We start from the raw sequence: 20,103 nt of genomic DNA, 5'->3' as shown, positions 1-20,103 counted from the left end.
ACATTCGGCTTCCCCATGGCAGGGAGAAAACCAAAGGAAGCCCTCTGGCCATGGGTGAGAGGGGTCCACCGAGTCCTCAGGCAGGTGGCTGCCCCTACACCAGGCTCTGCCAACTCTGACCCAACCCAGGGCCCAGAACAGCTGCAGAGAACAGGGAATTTTACAAAGAGTTTGATTTTATTGATATTTAAATATATTAAATATTTCACTGAAATACATGGTACATTACCCTCCCCATTCCCTCAGTGGTTACAGTATAAAACCAAGTCCCTGGGCCTCCCATCCACTGACTTCCCCACCAGCTGATGAGGAAGGGGACAGTGGAGCCCGGGTGAAGAGCATGGCTGGCACTGTGGTATGGGGAGCCGGGTGTGGACAGGCCCTACCCACCTAGCAAGAGGCACAGACAAGTCACCCAGATTGGGGTCCTCCCACCCTGGTCTCCTTATACCTTCACCCCACCCCGTGGCTCCAAGCAGTCCCTTCCTATCCAGGGATATGGCTGGGAGGAGGGAAGCTGACTTTCTGTCTGGACCAACTAGCCTTTTCCCCTCTTCCTGCCTTGTCTAGTTGGTTGGTGCATGGAGACTTCCAATCAGAAACCAGGCCTCTACAGGAGCTACAGTCAGAAAGGGCATGAGGAAGGACCAGAGTGCCACCTTCTCCCAACCCAGCAACTCTGGGACCCTCTTTCCTCTGCCTCTAATCACCTGCAAGACAAAGCAATCTTCAAGCAAAATTCAAGCTAATGACTCTGGCTTAAATAGGTATAGACAGAGAAACCAAGGCACTGGCTAATTCAGGCCAGAGGCAAGGAGGTTGCCAGGAAAAGGATAAAAAGAAGGCAAAGGCAGGAAGAGAATCTAGAGTCCAGCCTCCTAACCCTCCTGCCAGCCCTTTCAGGCTTCACCAGGATTGGGGAGCCAGGAACATGCTAGACTCAGGCTGAAGATTGGGGAAGGCCAACTTTCAGGTTCTCCTCCCCCATCCCCTAGTACCAATATCTGGGTCCTCAGAGGGATCCCATGCTACCCCTGTCCCAAAGCATACCACATCCCAGGACACAAGCTGGAGAACCCAGGAAATTCCTGAGCCTCTGCCCACCAGACCCCAGACAGTTCAGCCTTGGTCCCCACCCCAAGCAGGGACAGTCATGCTGCACACATGGCCCCCAAATGGCACTTAGGGATTTGGCACAAAAAGGACTCCTCTCCCCAGAAACCCCTCCTCTTGCTATGACACGGAATCCCACTGCTGTGCAACCTGGGCATCTCTCTCCATCCCTTGAAACTGGAAACCCTGCCTTATTCCTAGAAGACAGAGGCCCATAGGAGAGAGGCAGCCTGGGGTGGAGAGCTGAAGACGAGGAGCACAAGGACACGCAGCCCCACAAAACAGACACACATAAAGACAGACATGCACACGCACTGCACAGACACACAGGCCCTCCCCAGTACCAAAGGTTTGGGAGGACAGGTTTGGGGTCAGGGTCATCTTCCTCCATGCCCTGGCCCTTTGCTAATTTGGCAACAGAAGGGGTAGGGATGCTCCATGCCCCTTGCCAGCAGACCACAAGAGAGCACTGGGGCAGAGTGACTGGATCCTGACCATCCTGGGCCTCAGGCCAGTCTCATCCCCCCCCTCCCTGGCCAGCCTGCTCTCTTTGGCACCTGCGGGTGAACTTCCAGCTCCTGGTCTGACATCCGCACACAAATGCCTGCTGTCTGGCTGGGCATTTTCACAGTACCAGTGAAGCCAGATGCCCCTTTTTCCCTGGTGCTTTTCAGGAACTGGGGCTGAATCTGAGCTGTTAGAAGTCCCTTTGTTCCCCTTTGGGGACAGATCCTGGGACTAGGATTTGGCAAATGGAAACATTCCCCTGAAATATGGGCAGAGCTGGGTCCCAGGTGCATCTCTCTCCTCTGCCCTGTGCCTAGGAGGGAGACTTGGCTGGGGTGGGGGGCCCCCAGGACCATGCTGGAGATTTAGGCATAGCAAAGGCAAGCATGGAATAGGCACTCTTCACACCTACCCCAGTCTTTGTACAAAATATTCCCAGGAAAGAGGGAAAGTGAGGGCCCAGCCCGGAGCCTGTCGCCCAGACAGGAAAAGGGCAGGCCCAGCAAGCTGCCATTTTCATCTTTCAGGCAGGAGGGGCTCCCACTGCCTCTGCTGCTGCCCCCTCCCCTGTTCCCAAAAGCTGGAAGAGAGGAGAGGGAACAGCCCTGTTCCAATTTAAAAAGAAACTCACTTGCAAAACCCTTGCGGTAACCCCTCGTTCTCCAGCCTGAGGGCAGACAAGCATGGTCCGAGCACAGCCAGCTGGGGTGTTCCCTTTTGTGGTTAGCAGGGTCTTGAGGCTCGGTGCCCCTGCCACAGCTCCACCCAGCGAGCACAGAGTCCGTTCGAACGTCCACCTTGGTCCCTTCAGCTAAATTTGTGGCTGGGCCCTGTTAACTACTGGGGCCCCCATTGAGGAAGTAGGTGGTCATCTCCCCCTTGCCCTTCACCTTAACCACCCCTCGACACTCCAGCTGGTAGCCCTTGGCAGCTAGAACCTGGTAGAGGTCCGTGGTCACCTAGGGGGTGAGAAGGGAGACTACTTAGCCTGGGATTCTTCCTGCTCTATATGCAGGGGCCCAAGGGTCCTCTCATCACACTGGCTGCCCTCCCCCAGTCCCCACCCCACCAACCACAGCACACTGCCACCCTATCCCTGTCCTAACGACTGCAGAAAGGGACCTAGAGAAGCCCTCTGGACCCACACCCATCCCAACCTCTGCCCACAGTCCCCTCACCTGGATCCGGTCGGGAACCCCCGTGCTGTCCATCCTGCTGGAGACGTTCACCGTGTTCCCCCAGATGTCGTACTGTGGCTTCCGGGCCCCAATGACACCTGCCACCACCGGGCCCATGTTCAGTCCTGGGGTGGCAAGAGCAGTGAGACATTGAGACAGGGGGCTGTCCCAGGGTCAGCCCAGGGAGTCACCCCGCTCCGGCCCCTTTAGAAGAACCCAGGGAGTGGCAAAGGGACAAGTGTGCTGGTTGTCAACAATGGTCCCGTCACTTGAGGAGCTCCTGAGTTAAGACAGCTCTGCTGCTACAGTAGCAAACCTACTGAGTGCACGCTCTGTGCCAACCACTCTGATAAGCATTTCCATTAGTATTTCATCCTTTCAACAGCTCTAAAAGATAGGTATTATCATCCCCATTTTGCAGATAAGGCAAGTGTAGCTAAGAGACATTTGAAGACTTATTAAATAAGCCAGTAAGTGGAACATCCAGAATTCAAACCAGACAGTCTGACTCCACAAGCTGTGGCATTAACCACTCCCATCCTCAGTTCCCCTGAGAGGAAGTGCCTCTTATCAGACGGGCAGACAGGTCCTGCAGTTGACAGAAACCTGGTTGTGACTTCCAGGTGAACCACTTCCCAGCTACTCAGCCTCTGAGAGTCAGTGTATCTGTAAAAGGGGGTGACGATGTGAGGACTAAAGTGTGCTCACAAATGTCTAGAGCAGAGCCCTCAGTGAATGACCTCTGTCCTTCATATCAGACAACACAGCGAGAGAAAGGAAACCCACAGGGGTCCTGGTGGGGAACGTGTGGTGCGATCCTCCTGCTCCCTTGGGAAACCCTCTAGGCCGCGAGGCTCCTCACCAATCTTCATCTGGAAGTTGTTGAAGGAGTGCTCATTGATGTACTTCATCTGCTCCATGAGCCGCATGGCGTAGTCAGCGAGGGCAGTGATGTGGGAGCGGCCCACCTGATCGTAGGTGCTGGCGTTCAGCCCGGAGGCAGCCATGTAGGTGCTGCCAATCGTCTTGATCTTCTCCAGCTGCCGGAATCGCTCCTCACTGATGATCTGCACAGCACAGGGGGACCGGCCGTCAAGGCAAGAGCCCAAACCCGGCCCTGCCCCAGGCTCAGTCCAGGCTCAGTCCTTGCCATGCCCTGGCCCACCCACTCCCCACTTTCCTGTCTCAACAGTTCAACTCCTTTCAGGGAGAGAGCCTCCCTCCAGCTGCTGTTCTCGGTGCATGACTGAGGAGCCAGGAAACAGGCCTCCTTCGCCAGGCCACCACCAGAAGCCAGGCCAGGGCTCAAGCAAACAGCATCAGGTCAACTCAATAGCTCACTCACAGAATCCAGGGCCACAGAAGGGATATCAGGCATCAGTGAGTCCAACCCTCACCTTTCAGGAAACTGAGGCCAGTGGGAGGAAGTGCCTCCCCTCCAGAACAGTGGAAGGCCCATTCCTCGCCTGGGTGTTCAGGACACTTCCTTACATGTTGCTTCTATTTCCTCTACTCAAGGGGACCATCTTGCTTACTTGGCCTCATGGTGCTCTGTCCATAGACTCTCACCTTCTTCTTCAGTAACATTCACCTGGTACCTACCCTGTCCCCTTCAGATCCTCTTGTTCTTCTCTGCTTCCCAACCATGATGACCCTCCCTGCCGGGGGGCTCACCTCCTTGCTGCCTCCCTCCCTCCCCGACTGACCCCCTCCTCCTGGCCTTCTCAGCCGAAGTTCTCCCCCCTCTGCCAGCACCAGCCAACTGGACAAGCACCTCGTCAAAGTCAGCGATGATCTCGTTGAGCAGCCGCAGGCACTCGACGCCCTCATTGTTTGCCTCCAGCTCCACATAGAACTCAGAGAAGTTGGCAATGGAGGCGAACATGACAGCCACGCACTCACACGACTGATAGTAGAGCTCATCATTCCGCCGCTCCCGGGCCAGAAAGTGGGCAGCCACGTCCTTGGGCAGAATGTTGTGCAGCAGCCGCCGGTTGTATGCCTGGAGCTCCTCCATCTCCTCCTTCTCCCCTGTTGCCTGTGGACACCACACCCATCACCCACTGCCCAACCCTCACAAGGGGTGGGTGCAGCAGCAAATGCCTGGAGATGGGCAACAGAGGGCACCATGTGGAAGAAGAAAGGCATGGACAGAGGAGGCCTCAAGAACAGGCAAAGCAGTGAAGGGGGCTTGGACAGGGACAGAGAGAAGGCACAGAGCCAGGGTGGGCTTGGGGCAGCCAGAGCCTTGGCCAGCTAGGAAGATGCACTTCCAGCTAGCCCAGGCCCTGCTTCTAAAATCCTGCCTCCCTTCCCTGCCCACCCAGTCACCTGGAGCTTCCAGAGGAAGTCGAGGCGGGCGGTCGATTCCACCTGCTGAGCATGCAGATACAGCGCCAGCGCAAACACCAGCAGAATCACAGGCGTCATGTATTTGAGTGCCACCCTCCCTGAAGCTGGGCTACAGGTAGGCAGAGAGGCATGCTCAGTGTCTGAAGGAGGCACTGGCAGCCCTGCCCTTCACTGCCTCAGAGCCTCACTCACCAGTCCGGCCCATCGAAGGTTTCATTGGAAGAAGCCCTGACAGGAAGACACGAGAGACAAAGTCATCAGTTCTGATACCGAGTGAGGGCGTGGAAGGGGAGACAGAAACTGCGCTTGCTGAGCACACACTATAAACAGACACTGGGCCAGGGCTTTGCTCATATTCACTCACTAAGAGCAGAGGTTCCACTCCTGGCTCCTCTACTTACCAGCTGTGTGACTTGGAACAAGTTGCTTAACTGTCCAAGCCTGTTTCCTCATCAATATAGGAAGAATCAGATCTCAGTAATGCACACAAGGCTTAGCACAGCGCCTGACACGCAGTCTGCCTCCTGCAGCAGTAGCTACTATCACCTTCTCGACCACCCTGGGATACAGGTGGCACTGTCATATTACAGAGGAGGAAGTTCAGGCTCAGAAAAGACAATTCACCTGTCCAAGTCACACAGCTAGTGAGGGGCAGAGCGGGGACTCAAACCCGGTGGACTCCAGAGGCTTTTTCAACTACGCCAAGCTATGGCCACATACGACAAGGGGCAGGGTTTTACAGAGGAGAGGCCGGTGTGGCGTCCCAGGCAAAGCCCTCAAGGAGGAGTCAGGAGTTTTGGTTCCTAGCCAGGGCTCTGCCACCCAGCAGCTGTGTGACCTACAAGAGTGGATATGAAAGCATCATGCAAATTCAAAAGGGAATTTTTTTTAATGTCTAGACTAAAGACACAGGGATTTCCCAGGACTGGTGTTTCCTTGGGATGATAATTTGGGGCCTTATGCAGGGAGCTCCTCCACTACCTCCATTCCCCCCACAGGTGAGGGGTGAGTGGTGCCATACCAAGGTCACAAGGGGCCTGGGTACAGAGAGGCTTCTGGGAGATGAAAGGGCCCAAAGGTGAACTCACAAGCCATGGACGCCAAGCAGCAGATCATAGTTGTCAAAGATGGTGGCTGGGGGGCCCATCAGAAGCAGCACCAAATAGATGAACCCCAGGACAAAGATCATGGCCAACTTCCCGATGCTACTGATGTGCAAGAAGACAGAGCTGGCCAACAGACTCAGCAACACGTTCCCGACGAAGTACTGGGGGCGACAGCAGAGGCAGTGTTGGGTGAAGGAAAAAGCTGAAGTGCCCCATGTGCAGAGAGCCCTACACTCCCCTGCCTGACCCAGGTTCCCCTGTACAAGCCCAAACCTGAACCCCCCCACCCTCCACAGTCAGCCGCTACGGCACACAAGGGCCCCGGCTGCTCTGGCTGCTCCTCAAGTTGGCAACTCTGGTGAGGCCCTGGGTCCCCAGTGCCCATCACCAGGCCTGGCACAGAGGGGTCAATAACTGGTGCCAATCAGGAACCCCGCCCCCCACCCTGCCTGAACACCGCTTGGACACCTCGGGGAAGCTGCAGGTGGGTGAGGTGCCTTCACAGAGGGGAGCATCGAGGCCCAGAGAGTAATTGAGCTGCTGTAGGTGGCAGATGGTGATATCGGCAGGTGTTAAATTCAGCATCCGGGCTGCACAGGTCCGAATGGGGGTGTGGTTACAGGTGAACTGCAGAAGTGGGGAGAGGTCTATCAGAGTAACCAAGGAAGGGAGGGGTTACAAAGGCCATGCCCAGGTGCCTTACACCCCAGGAGCCCAAGTTCTCACTGAGGGATGACAAGGGGTGGGAGGTCATGGGGGAGGGAAGACTGGAGTTGACCTCACCCCCTTTTCAGGGAGAACAGGCTCCCTGAAGGCAGGAAATGTGCCTCACTGGGCCCTGTGTCCCGGCACCAGAGCAGTGCTATCGCACGGGAGGGATGGACCTTTACCATGCCGGCAATGGCAGAGGTGAACACAAGCAGGACTGAAAAGATGCCAACCGCCGTGCTGTGGGCCCGCGAGCGGACAATGCTGCGTGACAGACGTTGCAGGGCCCTAGGGAAGAGCTGGAGGTAGGCGAGAGATGAGTTGGAGACCGCATCAGCCAGGGGCTAAGGCCACCCAGGGGTGGGGCCCCAAGGAAGAGACACGACCTTCTCCTCCCTCACCCCACATGCCCACGCCTGGCCCAGCCTGCCCTCCTGCAGGGGCCCTGGAAGGCCCCTACTCACAGAGCCACAAGAGTACAGGGCGCAGGTCAGCACAGTGATCAGCAGCAGCAGGAAGATCCCGGCATAGATCCCAAGCATCAGCGTTGAGCTGGGGCAGAAGAGGGCCCGAGGAAATGTTACTCTGGAAAAATTGGGTGTCCTTGTCCCGCTCCCCACTCCCCAGAAGGGCAGGGCTCAGGCTCCAGGGACTGTGGGCTCATGTGGGTGTCTAGAGAGGTCCTTGGAAGTGCTGGAGGGAAGAGAGGCTGAGCAAGGAGGGGCAAGGCTCTCACTGTGGGAAGACGAGGAGCTGGATGAAGCAGATGAAGCAGAAGACCAACAGGGCACAGGCCACGTAAGCTCCGAAACGGGGATCCACCTTCCGTGAGTACTGAGGGAGAGGAGGCTGAGCTGCACTGGGCTGTGCCCTGGGGAGGCAACGAGCTACCGGGGCCTCAGGGGGAGAAGCAGTTGGCCTGATGGATAGGAATCCCCACCGTGCCCTGTGGTCACTGCCCCATCACCCAAAACCCTCTCCTGTTCCCTTGCCTGTGCTCAGACAACCCTGCCTGGACCCACCTCCTCCCCAAGCCCCGCTCCTTCTGCCCCAGTATCCTCCAAACCTTCTTTTCAAGATCCTCCCTCTGGAAGGTGAGCAGGAACCGGCGCACGTGGTCCTTGCGCAGCTGATCAATGCTACGGGCATCGATGGCACGGCCCAGGAACTCGTCTACCTCATCCTCGGGGTTCAGGGCATCTTGTGCGCCCCGGCTGAGGGCAAAGGACACAGTTTCACCATGCGTGTGAGCGTGGCCAAGTGAGAGGCAATGAGAAGGGAAGGGAGTGGGCAGCGCCCCAAGAGAGAGAGGCAGAGCAAGACCTGCTCCCACATGACACATCTCAGGTCCAGGAGAAGTGGGGCAACTCTGCTCCCCACAACCCTACCCCAATTGCAGATGCCTGCCCCCACCCTCCTTTCCCCCCTCAGGAACCCGACTCACTTGTCTTTGCTGGAATCATCAATGCCCTGGAGAAAGGGACAGAGTGTGAGAGTGAGGTGAAAACGGTCCGCCCTGCTTCCCCGCCCCAACCCTGTGCTCGGGGGACAAAATCAGCCCTCCCGCCCCCAGCACCAGAAGGCGTTCACAGAGATGCAGCCACAACAAGGAAGGCAGGAAAGGGAATGGGGGACACAGAGAGGTAAGGAAGACAAGAACGTGAGACATGGTCCCGGTGCGGCGGGCTCTCACCATCTGGCGGAAAGCCTTGGAGTCCTTGGTCCGGGAGAAGGCGCGGTCGGGCACCCAGCGCGGCACCAGCCCCTCCATGGAGTTGGCCCGGGTCCTCTGCAGCTTAGCCAGCATGGCCTTCTCCTCCTTCTGCGTGGGCAGCACGGGTGTGGGCTCAGAAAAGGGGCCCGGAGAAGGCCTCTTCCTGCAACACTCTTGTCCTTCTCCCAGCCTGTCCCTCCCCTGACCGCCCTGGCCTGACCCGTTTCTGGCTGGTGCCCAGGATGAGGAAGGTCTCAATGTGCTGCTCCTTGAGGTACGCATTGCGTTCACCTCCATGGCCCGGCTCCACCTCGTAGTCCCCGTTCAGGTACTGCAGCGTGGCCCGAGTGATGTGGATGCGGCTGCGCGGGCACCACAGGGTGAGACCTGGGCTCTCCCACTGGGCTCCCACCCTCACCACCCGGACCACACACTCACCCGGCTCGGCCCCCCGCCTCCATGTGGTTGGCCAGAGTCACGTCATTGGACCACACGTCGAACTGCCATTTCCGCAGGCCAAGGACACCGCAGTGCACGCGCCCGCTGTGGATGCCCACGCGCATGTTCACGTTCACACCTGTCACCTCGCGCACCAGCCTGGGAGGAGGCAGCTCCGGCTCAGCTCCTGGCATGGTCTCCCCGATTTCCACCCCAGAGCCCAGGCCCGCTGCACCCCCCGGAGCCAGGTGGGCAAGGACAGACCCGGAGGCGGGAACAGGAGCACAGCCTTGGCTGGATGTGGGCAGAAGGCCGCACGGTGCTCGAGGACAAACGTTTGAGGACCGTGTCCACCTGCAGGGTCCCACGGCATCTGCGGGACTGAGCTAGGAGCGGAGGCGTCACTCTCCTCCCCATGGGCCTGTTCAGTGGGCCTTCTCTCCAGCCCTTGACCCCCTCACCCTGGCTGCCCCCACCCGACCCCCAGTGGCTTCAGTCTCAGGTACTCGGGGGCTTTACAGGGGCTGAGGAAAGATCCACCCTCCTCCCCAGTGACAGACAGATCTCAAAAACAAAAAACTGGCCAAGGTTAAGAAAAAACGACATTCGATATGAGGACATATCGAAGAGCTGGAGCAGTGGGGGGCACCCTCAGTTCTAGGAAGCCCGAGAGGGGGCGCTGCTCACGAGATGGCCTCAATCATGTCCACCCCCATCTCCACACAGCAGTGGGCATGGTCTGCCCGGGCCTCTGGCAGCCCTGACACACAGTAGTAACAGTCCCCTAAGATCTTGATCCGCAGGCAGTGGTTTTCCTGAGGGGGAGAGAGTTGGGGGAGAGTCGCCTCACTCTCTTGCCCACCCCACCTGGCCCACCACCTTCACTGCTGACTCCATCTGCCCCCAAACCCTCAGGCTGCCACACGGAGGCTGTGCCCCCAAGCCGCAGCACCCTCACCGCGGCCAGCTTGTCGAACCGGGCAAAGAGCTCATTCAGGGTCATGACCAGTTCCTGTGCGGTGCACTGGGATGCCAGGCTGGTGAAACCTTCGATGTCTGCAAACAGGATGCTGTGGAGGATGGCAGGACATGGAAGGTGTCACATGGCCCTCAAAGACACCCAGATCCCACGCTTTCCCTGGCACCCTCCCACCCCACCCCACCCCACCTGACGTTGTCATGCTTCTGGATGTAGATCTTGTGGAACATCATGTCTTCTTTCTTTGTGTTGATGTCTTCTTTCATCTCCATGGCAACGTGCTGGGGCAACACGGACAGCAGCAGCCTCTCCTAGACCAGTGGTTTTGACAGGGCATCGCTGTTCTCTTGGCCTCACATTTTAGTCCTTCCTGGAGTCTCCACATCCCCAGAGCCCTCCCAGACCTTCCTGGAGATCTGAGCCTCCCTCCTGGACCATGGCCTGACCCTCCTCCACTACAGCACTCAGCACGTGGACATCCCAGTCGTCTCTGACCGACTCCTACTCAACCGCCCCTCAGAGGTGCTCCCACCTCAGACAGGACAGAAACCCACTGTCACAGGGCCTCCAAGACACTCAGTCAGGGAACCACTCTCCCTTATTCTACAGACTGTAGGAGGCAGCACACCCAACCTGCGTGTTATCTGGAGTGAGATGGGGGAAGGCCCCCTTGGGGAGAGCAACCCACCTGCTGCCGATTCTCATGCTGCAGGTGCAGCCGGGCTTGGATGTAACCACGAGTCTCCTGAAAGGCCTGGCGCTGAGACACCTCTGCCGGGTAGTGCGTGCAGATGCCGATGACATTGGTGCAGAGAAACAGCAGCACGTTGGCACCGAGCTGCAGGAGGTGGCAGAGGCAGGCGGTGACCACCCTGCCCATGCACAGGCGCGACTAGCGAGATTTCTGTAGATGAACTCCTCTGCAGAGGAAGCCAGGATCCTGTGCCATTGGTCCCCAACTGTCCCCACCCCTGCAGTACACCTGCCCTAACCCCCACAAGACTCGGGCTCCCTTCCTGGATCACTCCATGGCTAGTAGAGATCTTCTCACAGCTCTTGGGAGCAGAAGCACCAACCAGGGCCAGGTGGGTCGCGTGCCTGTGCCCAGCACACGATGGACTACTGCCCCACAGAAACAAAAGCAAATGCTGCTGCTTTCGTGTGTGGCTCTCCTCACAGGGCAGTGCCCTGGAGGCCTGGGCTCTCCATCCTCCAGTGAGTGCCCGGGACAAGCCATCTCATCTCTGGGCCTCTGTCTGCTCACAGAGAACTGGAGAGGAAGCACAGGAAGATCTCCAAGGCCCCTCCCTACCCTGATAATAATAATAATAATAATAATAATTATCATTACTGGAGCTAATTTGTTTGCTGCCTACGATGTATCTAGATTCCATATACACATCTCCTACAAATTAAAAAATATATTTCTTACAACTCTATGAAATAAGTAACACTGTATCTCATTTTAAAGGTGAGGGACTCAGGCCCAGAGAAGCTAAGTAACTTGCCCAAGATCACACGGCTAGCAGTGATTGGTGTGGGACTTGAGTCCAGGACAGTTAGACTCCAAAGTGTCAGTCCTAACCCCACTGTACAGTACATTCCAGGTGTCCAAGGTTCCTACTCACTCCACTTACCCAAGCTCTTGAGGCCCTGCCTTGGAGCCCAGACTGGGGAGTCATCGATTCTATAGACTCAAAGAACCCTTCCTAACTGGGCTAGGGTGCCACCACACCTAGCCACCCCCAACACTTGACCCAGCCAGGCCCCACAACCTGAGACCCTGATCCCAGGATGTTCAGCCCTCAGCATCAGCAGCACTAACTGGAGAGCAAGCTTAAAGGGAACCGGCCTCAGTGCTTATGGAAACCCAGGGGTTAACCTGGCATTTGTGGCTCCACCCGAGTTGGCTGGGGCAGGGCACTGGTTTGGGGAGAAGGGAGGGAAAGAGCACCAACTGGAAGCCAGGAGCTCTGGCCTCTGCCCGCAACCATAACTAGTCCTGCAAACTGGGCAGGTCACTTCACCTCGGGGACCTCAGCTTCACTTTTCCTGGGTGAGACGGAGGGTCTGGCTGACCCCTGAGCCATATCCAGCTCTGACCCTCCAGCGCTGGCCTCCCAGTCTCCCTTCCGAGTCCAGCTTACAAGGCCCTCCTCCCAGCAGCAGGGGTGAAGAGGGGGGTACACTATCTCCCTCAGGGGTTTCTAAGAATAGCCCCCAGTGGGGGAGAAGGAAAGGGGGGGCAAACCAAGCAACTTCCCTTCCTGGCCCCAGGAGCCCAAGAGGAAAATGTGAGTCATGGTAGAGGGAAGGGGAAGGGGGACGAGAGACTGAAATAGATCTGTACACAGACCCCTATCGGACTGTGAGAAAAAAATGGACGCCAGGGCACCGCAGGAGCCTCCAGGCTGGGCAGAGTGAACCGAGTGAAACTCTCAGTGTGTCTGAGTGAGTGCAGACTGAAGGCTCCTTCCTGTGCATGTGAAGGAGGCTGGATCTAGGAAGGGGCTGCCCCAGGAGCCTGGAGAGGAGGCCACATCCCCACCCCGCCCAGAACCCACGGGCCAACTGGGCCCAGGGGCAGGGGCGGTGTGCTCAGAGAGGCGGTAGGGGTGCCCTGGCCCAGGAGACTAGCACAGGGCAGGTCCAACTTTCTCCACTCATCCCAGGAATGAGCCTGCTGGGACCCACTGGGTATGGCTGCAGCCAGTCGTCCCTGGGGAGGCAGGAGGCTGGCAGAGTCTGGGCCTCCATGGGATTGTACCTCCCCAGTCAGGCGCTGGGCCTGGCTCTAGGCACCATGCCAGGTGAGGGCAGGGAAGAGACACCCACCCACCCCTGGCCAGCCAGAGAGGACTGGGGTGCAGGGGGACGCACCACCTCCAAGCTCCTCCTTCCCCAGAAGGGCAGTCCAAGTTCAAAGCCAGTTTGACAGCTACCCTGGAGTGGAGTTGGGGGCTAGCCCGGGCAGAAGAACCTAGCCCTTTAAGAGGTCTGACAGTGCCCTGCAGGCACATGCTTCACAAACAAAAGGGCTATAAAGTTACTTCTAAAAAAGTACATTCTGTTCCGGGAGCACAGGCTAGGCAGGGAAGGGCATCAGGCCAGAGCACCCAGCTTCTCACTCTGGGAGCCCCAGGTAACTTCTTCTTTGTGGGTGGGGCTAGGGTGAACTACAGGCCAAGAGCCCTGGGAAAGGCAGAGGCTGGTTCCCTGAAACCTTGAGCAAGACAGGGGATGGCGCCCTCTAAATCAGGGCGCTGATGGCAGGATCATGAGGTGTGCTGGTCAGGGTCAGTGCCTACAGCAGCCCCTGAAGGGCCGCCTGGGCAAGGCAGCCTGGCTCAGCTCCCTGAGCAGGGGACAGCGTGTGATGGCAGACTCCACAAGCTGATGTCTCTCGGAAAGGAACTCTCACTGGCCATCAACCCCTACACATCCCGCACACCTCCCTGCCCAGGTGAGACGGCCGCCCTGCGCTGTCGGTTAGATTCGCTATGGGAGATGGTGGGGCCCTCACAGCAACATCTTGAGGTAGATACTATTTTTATCCCAGTTTTATAGACTAGGAAACTAAGGCTGGGAGAGGCAAGGCTAGTCTCACAGGGGAGAACAGCTCACGGGACAACCAGGTGCTCCTGCAGCCGAGCCTTTATTTCTCACTCAACACCACGCTGCCACCACGGCCCTCCTCACACACCACGCAGACCGCAGGGCAGCAGCCGGCACAGGAACTTAAGGCAGAGCCAGACCTCTGGTGCCCAGTGGGCAAGGGCGGGATGAGATCAGACCCTACCTAACACCCCTCTTCTATGGTCCAACCCCACTCAAAGCACTCCCAGTGCAGGAGAGAACAGACCCCACTCCTCACCCTCCCTGCCCTCAGAGATAACTGTGGTCCAGGAGAGGGGCCACTTCTCCCTTGCTAACTCCATCTAAAACCTGCTCCATCCCTCCAGATCACCACCTAGAGCTACTCTGCAGGCACCAGGGCCTGAGTCTCAGGTATCGCCTTGGGGCCAGACTTGTCCAGGCCTGGATGGTAGCCTACACTGCCCTCCGGGCCTGAACACTACAGTGCCACCTCCAGCCCTACATTATGTCAAATATAGGCGACACTACACTATTTCAAGGACCTCAGGCCAAAGAGCTGAAGACTGTGGCTCACAGTGAGGATACAGACTTGGGTCCTGGAGCTCTCCCTCCCTTCAACAGTGCCCTCTGGCCCAGACCCCAGATGGAGGCCAACCTCCAAAGCTTGGCCTCCCATCACTTGCCCCTCCTCCCAGGCATAGTGCTCAGTATCCATGCAAGACCCACCCACTATCAACTACCAGACCCGCCTCATTCCCAGCCTGGTGCCCCCACACAGCCCTCCCCAAGCACCCACCTGCTTCCAGAGGAAGGCATCACCACGGTTGAGTTGCCAGGCCAAGATCAAGTGCAGGGTGGAGAGGCCCAGGCCGCTGAAGACAGCTGCCCGCATGCGGATGGGGAGGAGCGTGTAGGTGATGTAGACAAAGAACACAGGGCACCAGAGGCCTGTGGACGGACTGTGGGGGTTGGCGGCCAGGGCGCCCCCGACCTGAACAGCTGCCAGGATGCCCAGCACCACGTAGCTCACCACCCACATGGAGTCCTGGTGGAAGCTGTGCCGGTTACACACCACCATGAGCACCACGAAGAGGATGGCGGCGCAGGCCAGCAGGGCCACGTAGGCAGACTGGGGGCGGGCGGGCGCGGCATGGAAGGCCAGCAGCACAGCCGTGAGCAGCACGAGCACCGCCATCAGCAGCGTGAGGCTGCTCTGGTTCATCTGGAAGAAGTACCGCTGGTACAGCCGCTCCAGCTTGGCGGAGCGGAACTGCTTCGACTGGAACACCCGCACCAGACGGCGCCAGCAGGACCGCCTGCTTCTGGGCGCTGCGTCGGGCGACACCTCGGCCACCCCGCCCGCTGCTGCCGTCTCAGCGTCCTCAAAGCCCAGGGCCACGGCCCGCAGCCCCAGCTCAGCGCCCTTGCCGGGGCCACCCCTCCGGATGAAGGCCTCATCCTGCCAGGGGCACCGAGATGGAGCGGCAGGAGTGGGGCTGGGCGGCTGAGCGTCCTGGAGGCAGCTCATGTAGCGGGGCGCACAAAAGCCGCCGGTCTGGGTCCTGTGAGGAGGGCGCTTCTGCCCATTGCGTTCACCCCAGGCTGTTTTGCGCTCATCCACTTTGGGGACCAGGAGGCCACTGAACCATGACATGCTGCAGGGAGGAAAGGAATGAGATGGTATTAATACCACGGCTTGCCACCACCAGCAGCTATTATTAACTGAGCACTTCCCATTGCCAAGTTTAGCACTTCAGACACATCACCCTCATAAAATGACTCTGCGGAAGACAACGGTGTCCCCACGGAACAGTTAAGGAAATTGAGACAGAGGGAGGTGAGGTAACCTGCCCACCATCAAGCAGCCCCGTGGGTGTGAGAGCCCAGATTCTAAACCAGGTCCATCTGACTCCTGAGCAGCATACTCAAACACTCACCTCTCCCCTAAAAAGCACTGATGTTTTCTTGGTGCTTACAAACCCAAGTGCCTGTGCCAGTGAGCAAAGCCAGTGGGTCAAGGGAGTGCACACCCTGGCACAGAGGCAAACACCAGCCCCGGTGAGGAGACTGTTGCCCCTGGCATCCCCGTGGGGCCTGATCTGATTTTTCAACAGAAGCTGAAAACAAATATGCAGATTTTAATGAGACAGCTCCTGACTTTTAAATGTTGGCAAGTCATTCACAAATTTCAACGCTGCAAGCCAAATAAATTGAGTCTATGGAATGGATTCGGCCTGTGAGCTGCCAGTCAGTGACCTCTGTACAAAAGGGAATCTTTCCACATCCTTCCCCATCACGCTCACACACACACTCACATGTTGCACACTCCACTACGCTAACTTCAACTTCTCCCCCAGGTCACAGCTTACATGGAACTTCCTCAGGAAAGATGTCCCAGCTAAGTTTGGTCCCCTGTTTACCCTCTGTACATTTCCTCCACGGTACTTATCACAATTATAATTAAATCACCCTTTGTTTAATGTGCCTCTGCCCTCCTGACTATACATAGATTGTATCTATTTGGCTCAGTGCTTTATCCTCAGCACCAAGTACTAAACTTGGCTCCTAGTAGGGAATCGATGAATTTATGTTGAGAAGATAGAAAGCTCAAGGGCTTTGGAATAGAGCACCAAACATGAAATAATAATAATGGTAACCCTATGACTCCTCATCTTTCTCACTGCACTCCAGTCCTCCCAGCCTCTGTGCTGGCCCCCACACACCATGCGCAGCCTCAGACCTTGCTGCCTGCTGTCCCCTCCGCCTGGAACACGAGTTCCTCCAGGTCACAGCTCAAACGTGCCTTATCGGGAGTTTTCCCTGACCACTCTACTAAAATAGCCACCCCTATCCCGGAGCTCCTATCTCTCTTCCGAGCTTTTTGCTTTATTTTTCTCCACAGCTCTCATCAACAACAGCCATTCTATATAGTATTCTTATTTGTTCATGGTCTGCCTCTCCTAACTGGAATGTCAACTTCCTGAAGGCAAGGATTTTGGCCTGTGTTGCTCACTGCTACATCTGCAACCTTCCCAGGGTCTAAATAAATGCTCATCGAGCAGATGGATGGGCGGATGGATGGATAATACTGCCATGCACTTTCTCTGTGCGGTAAGCTTTGGAGGTCCTTTCACACGCCCAGTTCCATCTGATCTTCACCCAAACCCTGTGAAGCACCGGGGGCACAGGACAGATTGGACAGGAAAATGAACCAAAACGGAGGTCCACTGCAGTCTTACACGGCTGGCCCGAGTTACAGAGGTCGTGAGTGACCACATCTGTCCCAGAGCTCAGGTCCCCGGGAGTAAAGTGCCTTAACCGGGTTCGAGGCTCCATGACACCAACCTCACTGTGCCTCCTAGCTAAGCCCAGCTCCAGAGGCAAGGATGAGAGCATCCTGGATGCCTGTGTCCCCACCAAGGCCACCCTCCTCCATGCCCACAGGGCACCCTGAGGGGCTCCTGCAGGTGGCAGCGCTGACGTTTGTACTCACTGGGGGACAAGGGGAGACTACCCAGCGCTCGCCCTAGGTGGTCACAAGACCGTCTGGCCGGGGGCTCATGGAGCAGAATGCAAACTGGGATCTCTCTGCACAGAGGAAGCCCCCGAGCCTGGTCCACCCTCAGCTGGTTTTCCCAGCATCCCTCCTCCTATGCCCCACGGAGCAGCTGGCCCTTCAGACTCCTTCATATGAATGACACCATCCTGGGGGGGAAGGTCAGAAACCCAAGACTTTGGTCAGGCTGTCATTCACAAAAATGTCACCAAAGAAAGCTTGGCTCTTCAAAATACTTGATTAGAAGCATGGTCTTTGGGGAGAGACCAGATTTCAAACCTGTGATTATGTTATCTTCACAGCCTCGGACAAGTTACTTAACCTCCCGGTGCCCACCACCTCATCTGTGACATGGGCAGAGCAAACGTCGTGAGGAAAGACTAACAGGACCTGTCACATGCTACACATCCAACAGTTCTCCCACCTGCTCCACTTTGACCCCAAAACTCTGCTGGTGTCCAAGAGATGGAAAGACAGAAAAGTCACGAGCAAGAACACCCGCCTCCCCAGCCAGTCAGACGCCTGATCCTATCAGTCCCTGTGTCCCGGCTGTCAGTCCCCGGAGCCGCTGGAGACAGAGCCCAGCATGAGCAGGTTTCCCACCCCACCCCATGACATTTTGCCTCGGCCTCCTCCCACTTACCAGGCCCCTGACCTGTTACTGCCCAGCCAGCACCACTGGCCCAGACCTCTGCTCCCGAAGGACCTGCTTCTGGCCGTGTTCCCAGTTCCCTGGAAGCACATCCTAGCATCTGGCTCGTACCCACAGAGGAAAGGGCAGATGCGGTCCAGGGGAACACATGACCCTCCCAAGAACACTCAGACTCCCACATAGGGGCGGCTTCAAAGCTCTGTAACTGTCCGACCAACTACTCCAGGCACGGTCCATCTTGGAGAACTCACCCGTAACTTGCTGATATGGCAGGGGACAGGGGAGGGCACTGTTCAATGCCACAAAACCTCCCTAGACGGTCCTCCAACCTTCCTTGTCCAGGAACCCATCACTGTGAACCACAGACCACCTCCCTCTTCCCAAGACAGGCTGCTGAGCTTGTGCCAATGGTCTCCTCCTCCCCTGGCTTCCTGTACCTTCGCTCTGAACAGATCTGCTGCCCCAGGCACCATGGGCTCCCACAGCCAGAGCCAGTCCATTCGGCCTGGCGGACTGAGGCCCAGGGCCTCCCAAACCTCGAGTCCCTTCCAAACCCTGATCGTCCAGCCTTGAGACCCAAAGTCAGAAGCAGGTCCAGGCCCAGCCCCAAGGATGGCTCCGTCCACTGCTTTGCCCAATCCCTCTCCAGAGCTCCTCTGTCCCTGCCCTCCGTGGCAAAAAGGAGGCTTCAGGGGGCTTAATACAACTTCAGAAAAGTTCATGGCAGAAGGCACTGCCCAGGCAGGGCCCTCCCGTGCCAGCACCACCCACCATGCTGGGACATGGGCCTCAATTCCAGGCCCTTTCCAGATGTACAGGAGCCTCCCCAGGGCCTGTATCTGGAGGTTCAACATTACCTTCTCCTTGTCACCCCAGCCCTTGGTCCACCCCCACCACAGAAGCTCCATCAGGCTGCTTCACCTCCGAAGGGACACTCTGGAAAGGGAGGGTATGAGGAAAGAGTCCCACAGCCTCATCCACTCTAGCTTTGCAGTTAAGGCCCCAGAGCCGGCTATTCAGCCTGCCCCCTTGCTCACCCTGCTGGGGCCCGGACACCACCCCTCTCTTTCATTCCCAAGGTCTGCGGGGAGAGGAAGGGGACTCCTGCAGGCAGATGCACCCCTCCCTCTGCCGAGGCTGCCTTTCCTTCCCCGAAACAAAATCACACTCCACCCCAAATTTGGAGGCTCGCCCCACTGCAAAAACCTCGGGACAGCGCAACCCGCAGTGCACGCCTTTCCCTGGGGCAGGGGTCCGTGCCAGCCGAGAATCTGCTCGGGGTGGAGGAGGGACGCGTGCGGCCGCGACTGAGGGCCAGGAGCCCTGAGCCCGCACCTCCGCCCAGACCGCCCTCGGCCAGCCCCGGTGGCCTCGGGCTTCCCCCCCAAACGCTCCCGAGAATCCCCATCCCCGCTTCCGCGCCCCACGGAGAAACTCCGGGAGCCGGGCGGGAGCGCTGCCGCCGCCGCGCCGAACGCCCGCTGCCCACTCCTGGGGCGCGTCTCACCTGCCGGCCAGGGTCGGCGCCTCCCCGGGGCCCCCGCCCCGCCGCCCCCGCGGGCTCCGGCCGGCCGTGCGGCCGTCCCGCGGTCCTGCTCCTCCGGGCCCGCGCGTCCCAGCCGCCCCTCCCGCCGCCGGCCGCCCGCACGGCCCGCGCCCCCTCCCCGCTGTCCAGCGCAGCCGCCCTCTACCCCGGATCCAGAAGTCCCCTCCCCGCCGGCTCGCGGACTGCCCGCCTTAAAGGCACAAGCTCCTTTTGTCTGGGCACCCCTCCCCCTCCCCAGATGCGCGGCGCGGCGTCCCGACGCCTCCCCAGGAACAGGCCAAGGGCTGGGGAGACTATAGAAGGCGACCCCTCCCTCCGTACGCCCCCTCCTCTCCTCCGGGCGCTCCCTCCCCCTCGTCCTGGGGAAAACAAGCGGCCACTGTTCTGGGATCGAGACCCCGGGGGTGGGGGGGGAGGGGGCCGTCCAGCCCGCTCCCGGGTCCCTCCCTCCTCCCGCTCCGCCCCGGGCTGCATTCTCCAGCCTTCCCCTCCCACCTTCACCCCGGGGTCTCCCAGCGCGCCCGGTCCCACCCGCGCGCCGCGATTACCCGGGCGCTGCACGCGGAGGGTCGTCTTCCTTCCCAGCTGGGACCCCTGGGGCTGAACCTGTGCCTGGTGCCTACCCCCCACCCCTCACCCCTCACCCCTCCCTCAGAC

At 58.3% G+C, this 20,103-nt stretch overlaps 1 protein-coding gene across 2 annotated transcripts; it reads right to left on the bottom strand.

The window, feature by feature from the left end:
- Positions 1-158: 158 nt before the first annotated feature.
- Positions 159-20,085, bottom strand: ADCY6 (adenylate cyclase 6). Of its 2 annotated transcripts, none has more exons than XM_045829892.1 (22): positions 19,995-20,085; positions 14,489-15,347; positions 10,784-10,933; positions 10,285-10,406; positions 10,075-10,186; positions 9,804-9,931; positions 9,117-9,275; positions 8,899-9,040; positions 8,658-8,786; positions 8,409-8,434; positions 8,031-8,178; positions 7,701-7,798; positions 7,429-7,516; positions 7,147-7,263; positions 6,725-6,883; positions 6,239-6,417; positions 5,343-5,378; positions 5,130-5,259; positions 4,573-4,836; positions 3,661-3,865; positions 2,799-2,923; positions 159-2,579 (listed from the first exon to the last, which is right to left on the bottom strand). In XM_045829892.1, the coding sequence occupies exons 2-22, from the start codon at positions 15,344-15,346 to the stop codon at positions 2,454-2,456; spliced, it is 3,501 nt and encodes a 1,166-aa protein (XP_045685848.1). In that variant the 5' UTR covers position 15,347; positions 19,995-20,085; the 3' UTR covers positions 159-2,453. The 2 variants fall into 2 exon arrangements, with proteins under 2 accessions (XP_045685848.1, XP_045685847.1); XM_045829891.1 differs by lacking the exon at positions 19,995-20,085 and adding an exon at positions 19,408-19,549.
- Between the last annotated feature and the right edge of the window lie 18 nt (positions 20,086-20,103).

Source organism: Phyllostomus hastatus, unplaced genomic scaffold, assembly GCF_019186645.2.
Source record: "Phyllostomus hastatus isolate PE091 unplaced genomic scaffold, TTU_PhHast_1.1 phas_scaffold_93, whole genome shotgun sequence".
In the NCBI taxonomy this organism is placed as follows: domain Eukaryota; kingdom Metazoa; phylum Chordata; class Mammalia; order Chiroptera; family Phyllostomidae; genus Phyllostomus; species Phyllostomus hastatus.
Note: the sequence above shows the minus strand (reverse complement) of the source record. Positions and strands in the feature narration are given on the sequence as shown.

Excerpts from the sequence above, each read along its gene's own strand:
- ADCY6 (XM_045829892.1), bottom strand. The coding sequence starts at position 15,346 with ATGTCATGGTTCAGTGGCCTCCTGGTCCCCAAAGTGGATGAGCGCAAA. Across the intron at positions 8,435-8,657 it reads CCAAGGCTTTCCGCCAGATG|GGCATTGATGATTCCAGCAA; the intron begins GTGAGAGCCCGC and ends CCCTTTCTCCAG. Across the intron at positions 6,884-7,146 it reads CCTCTGCCATTGCCGGCATG|TTCACCTGTAACCACACCCC; the intron begins GTAAAGGTCCAT and ends CCACTTCTGCAG.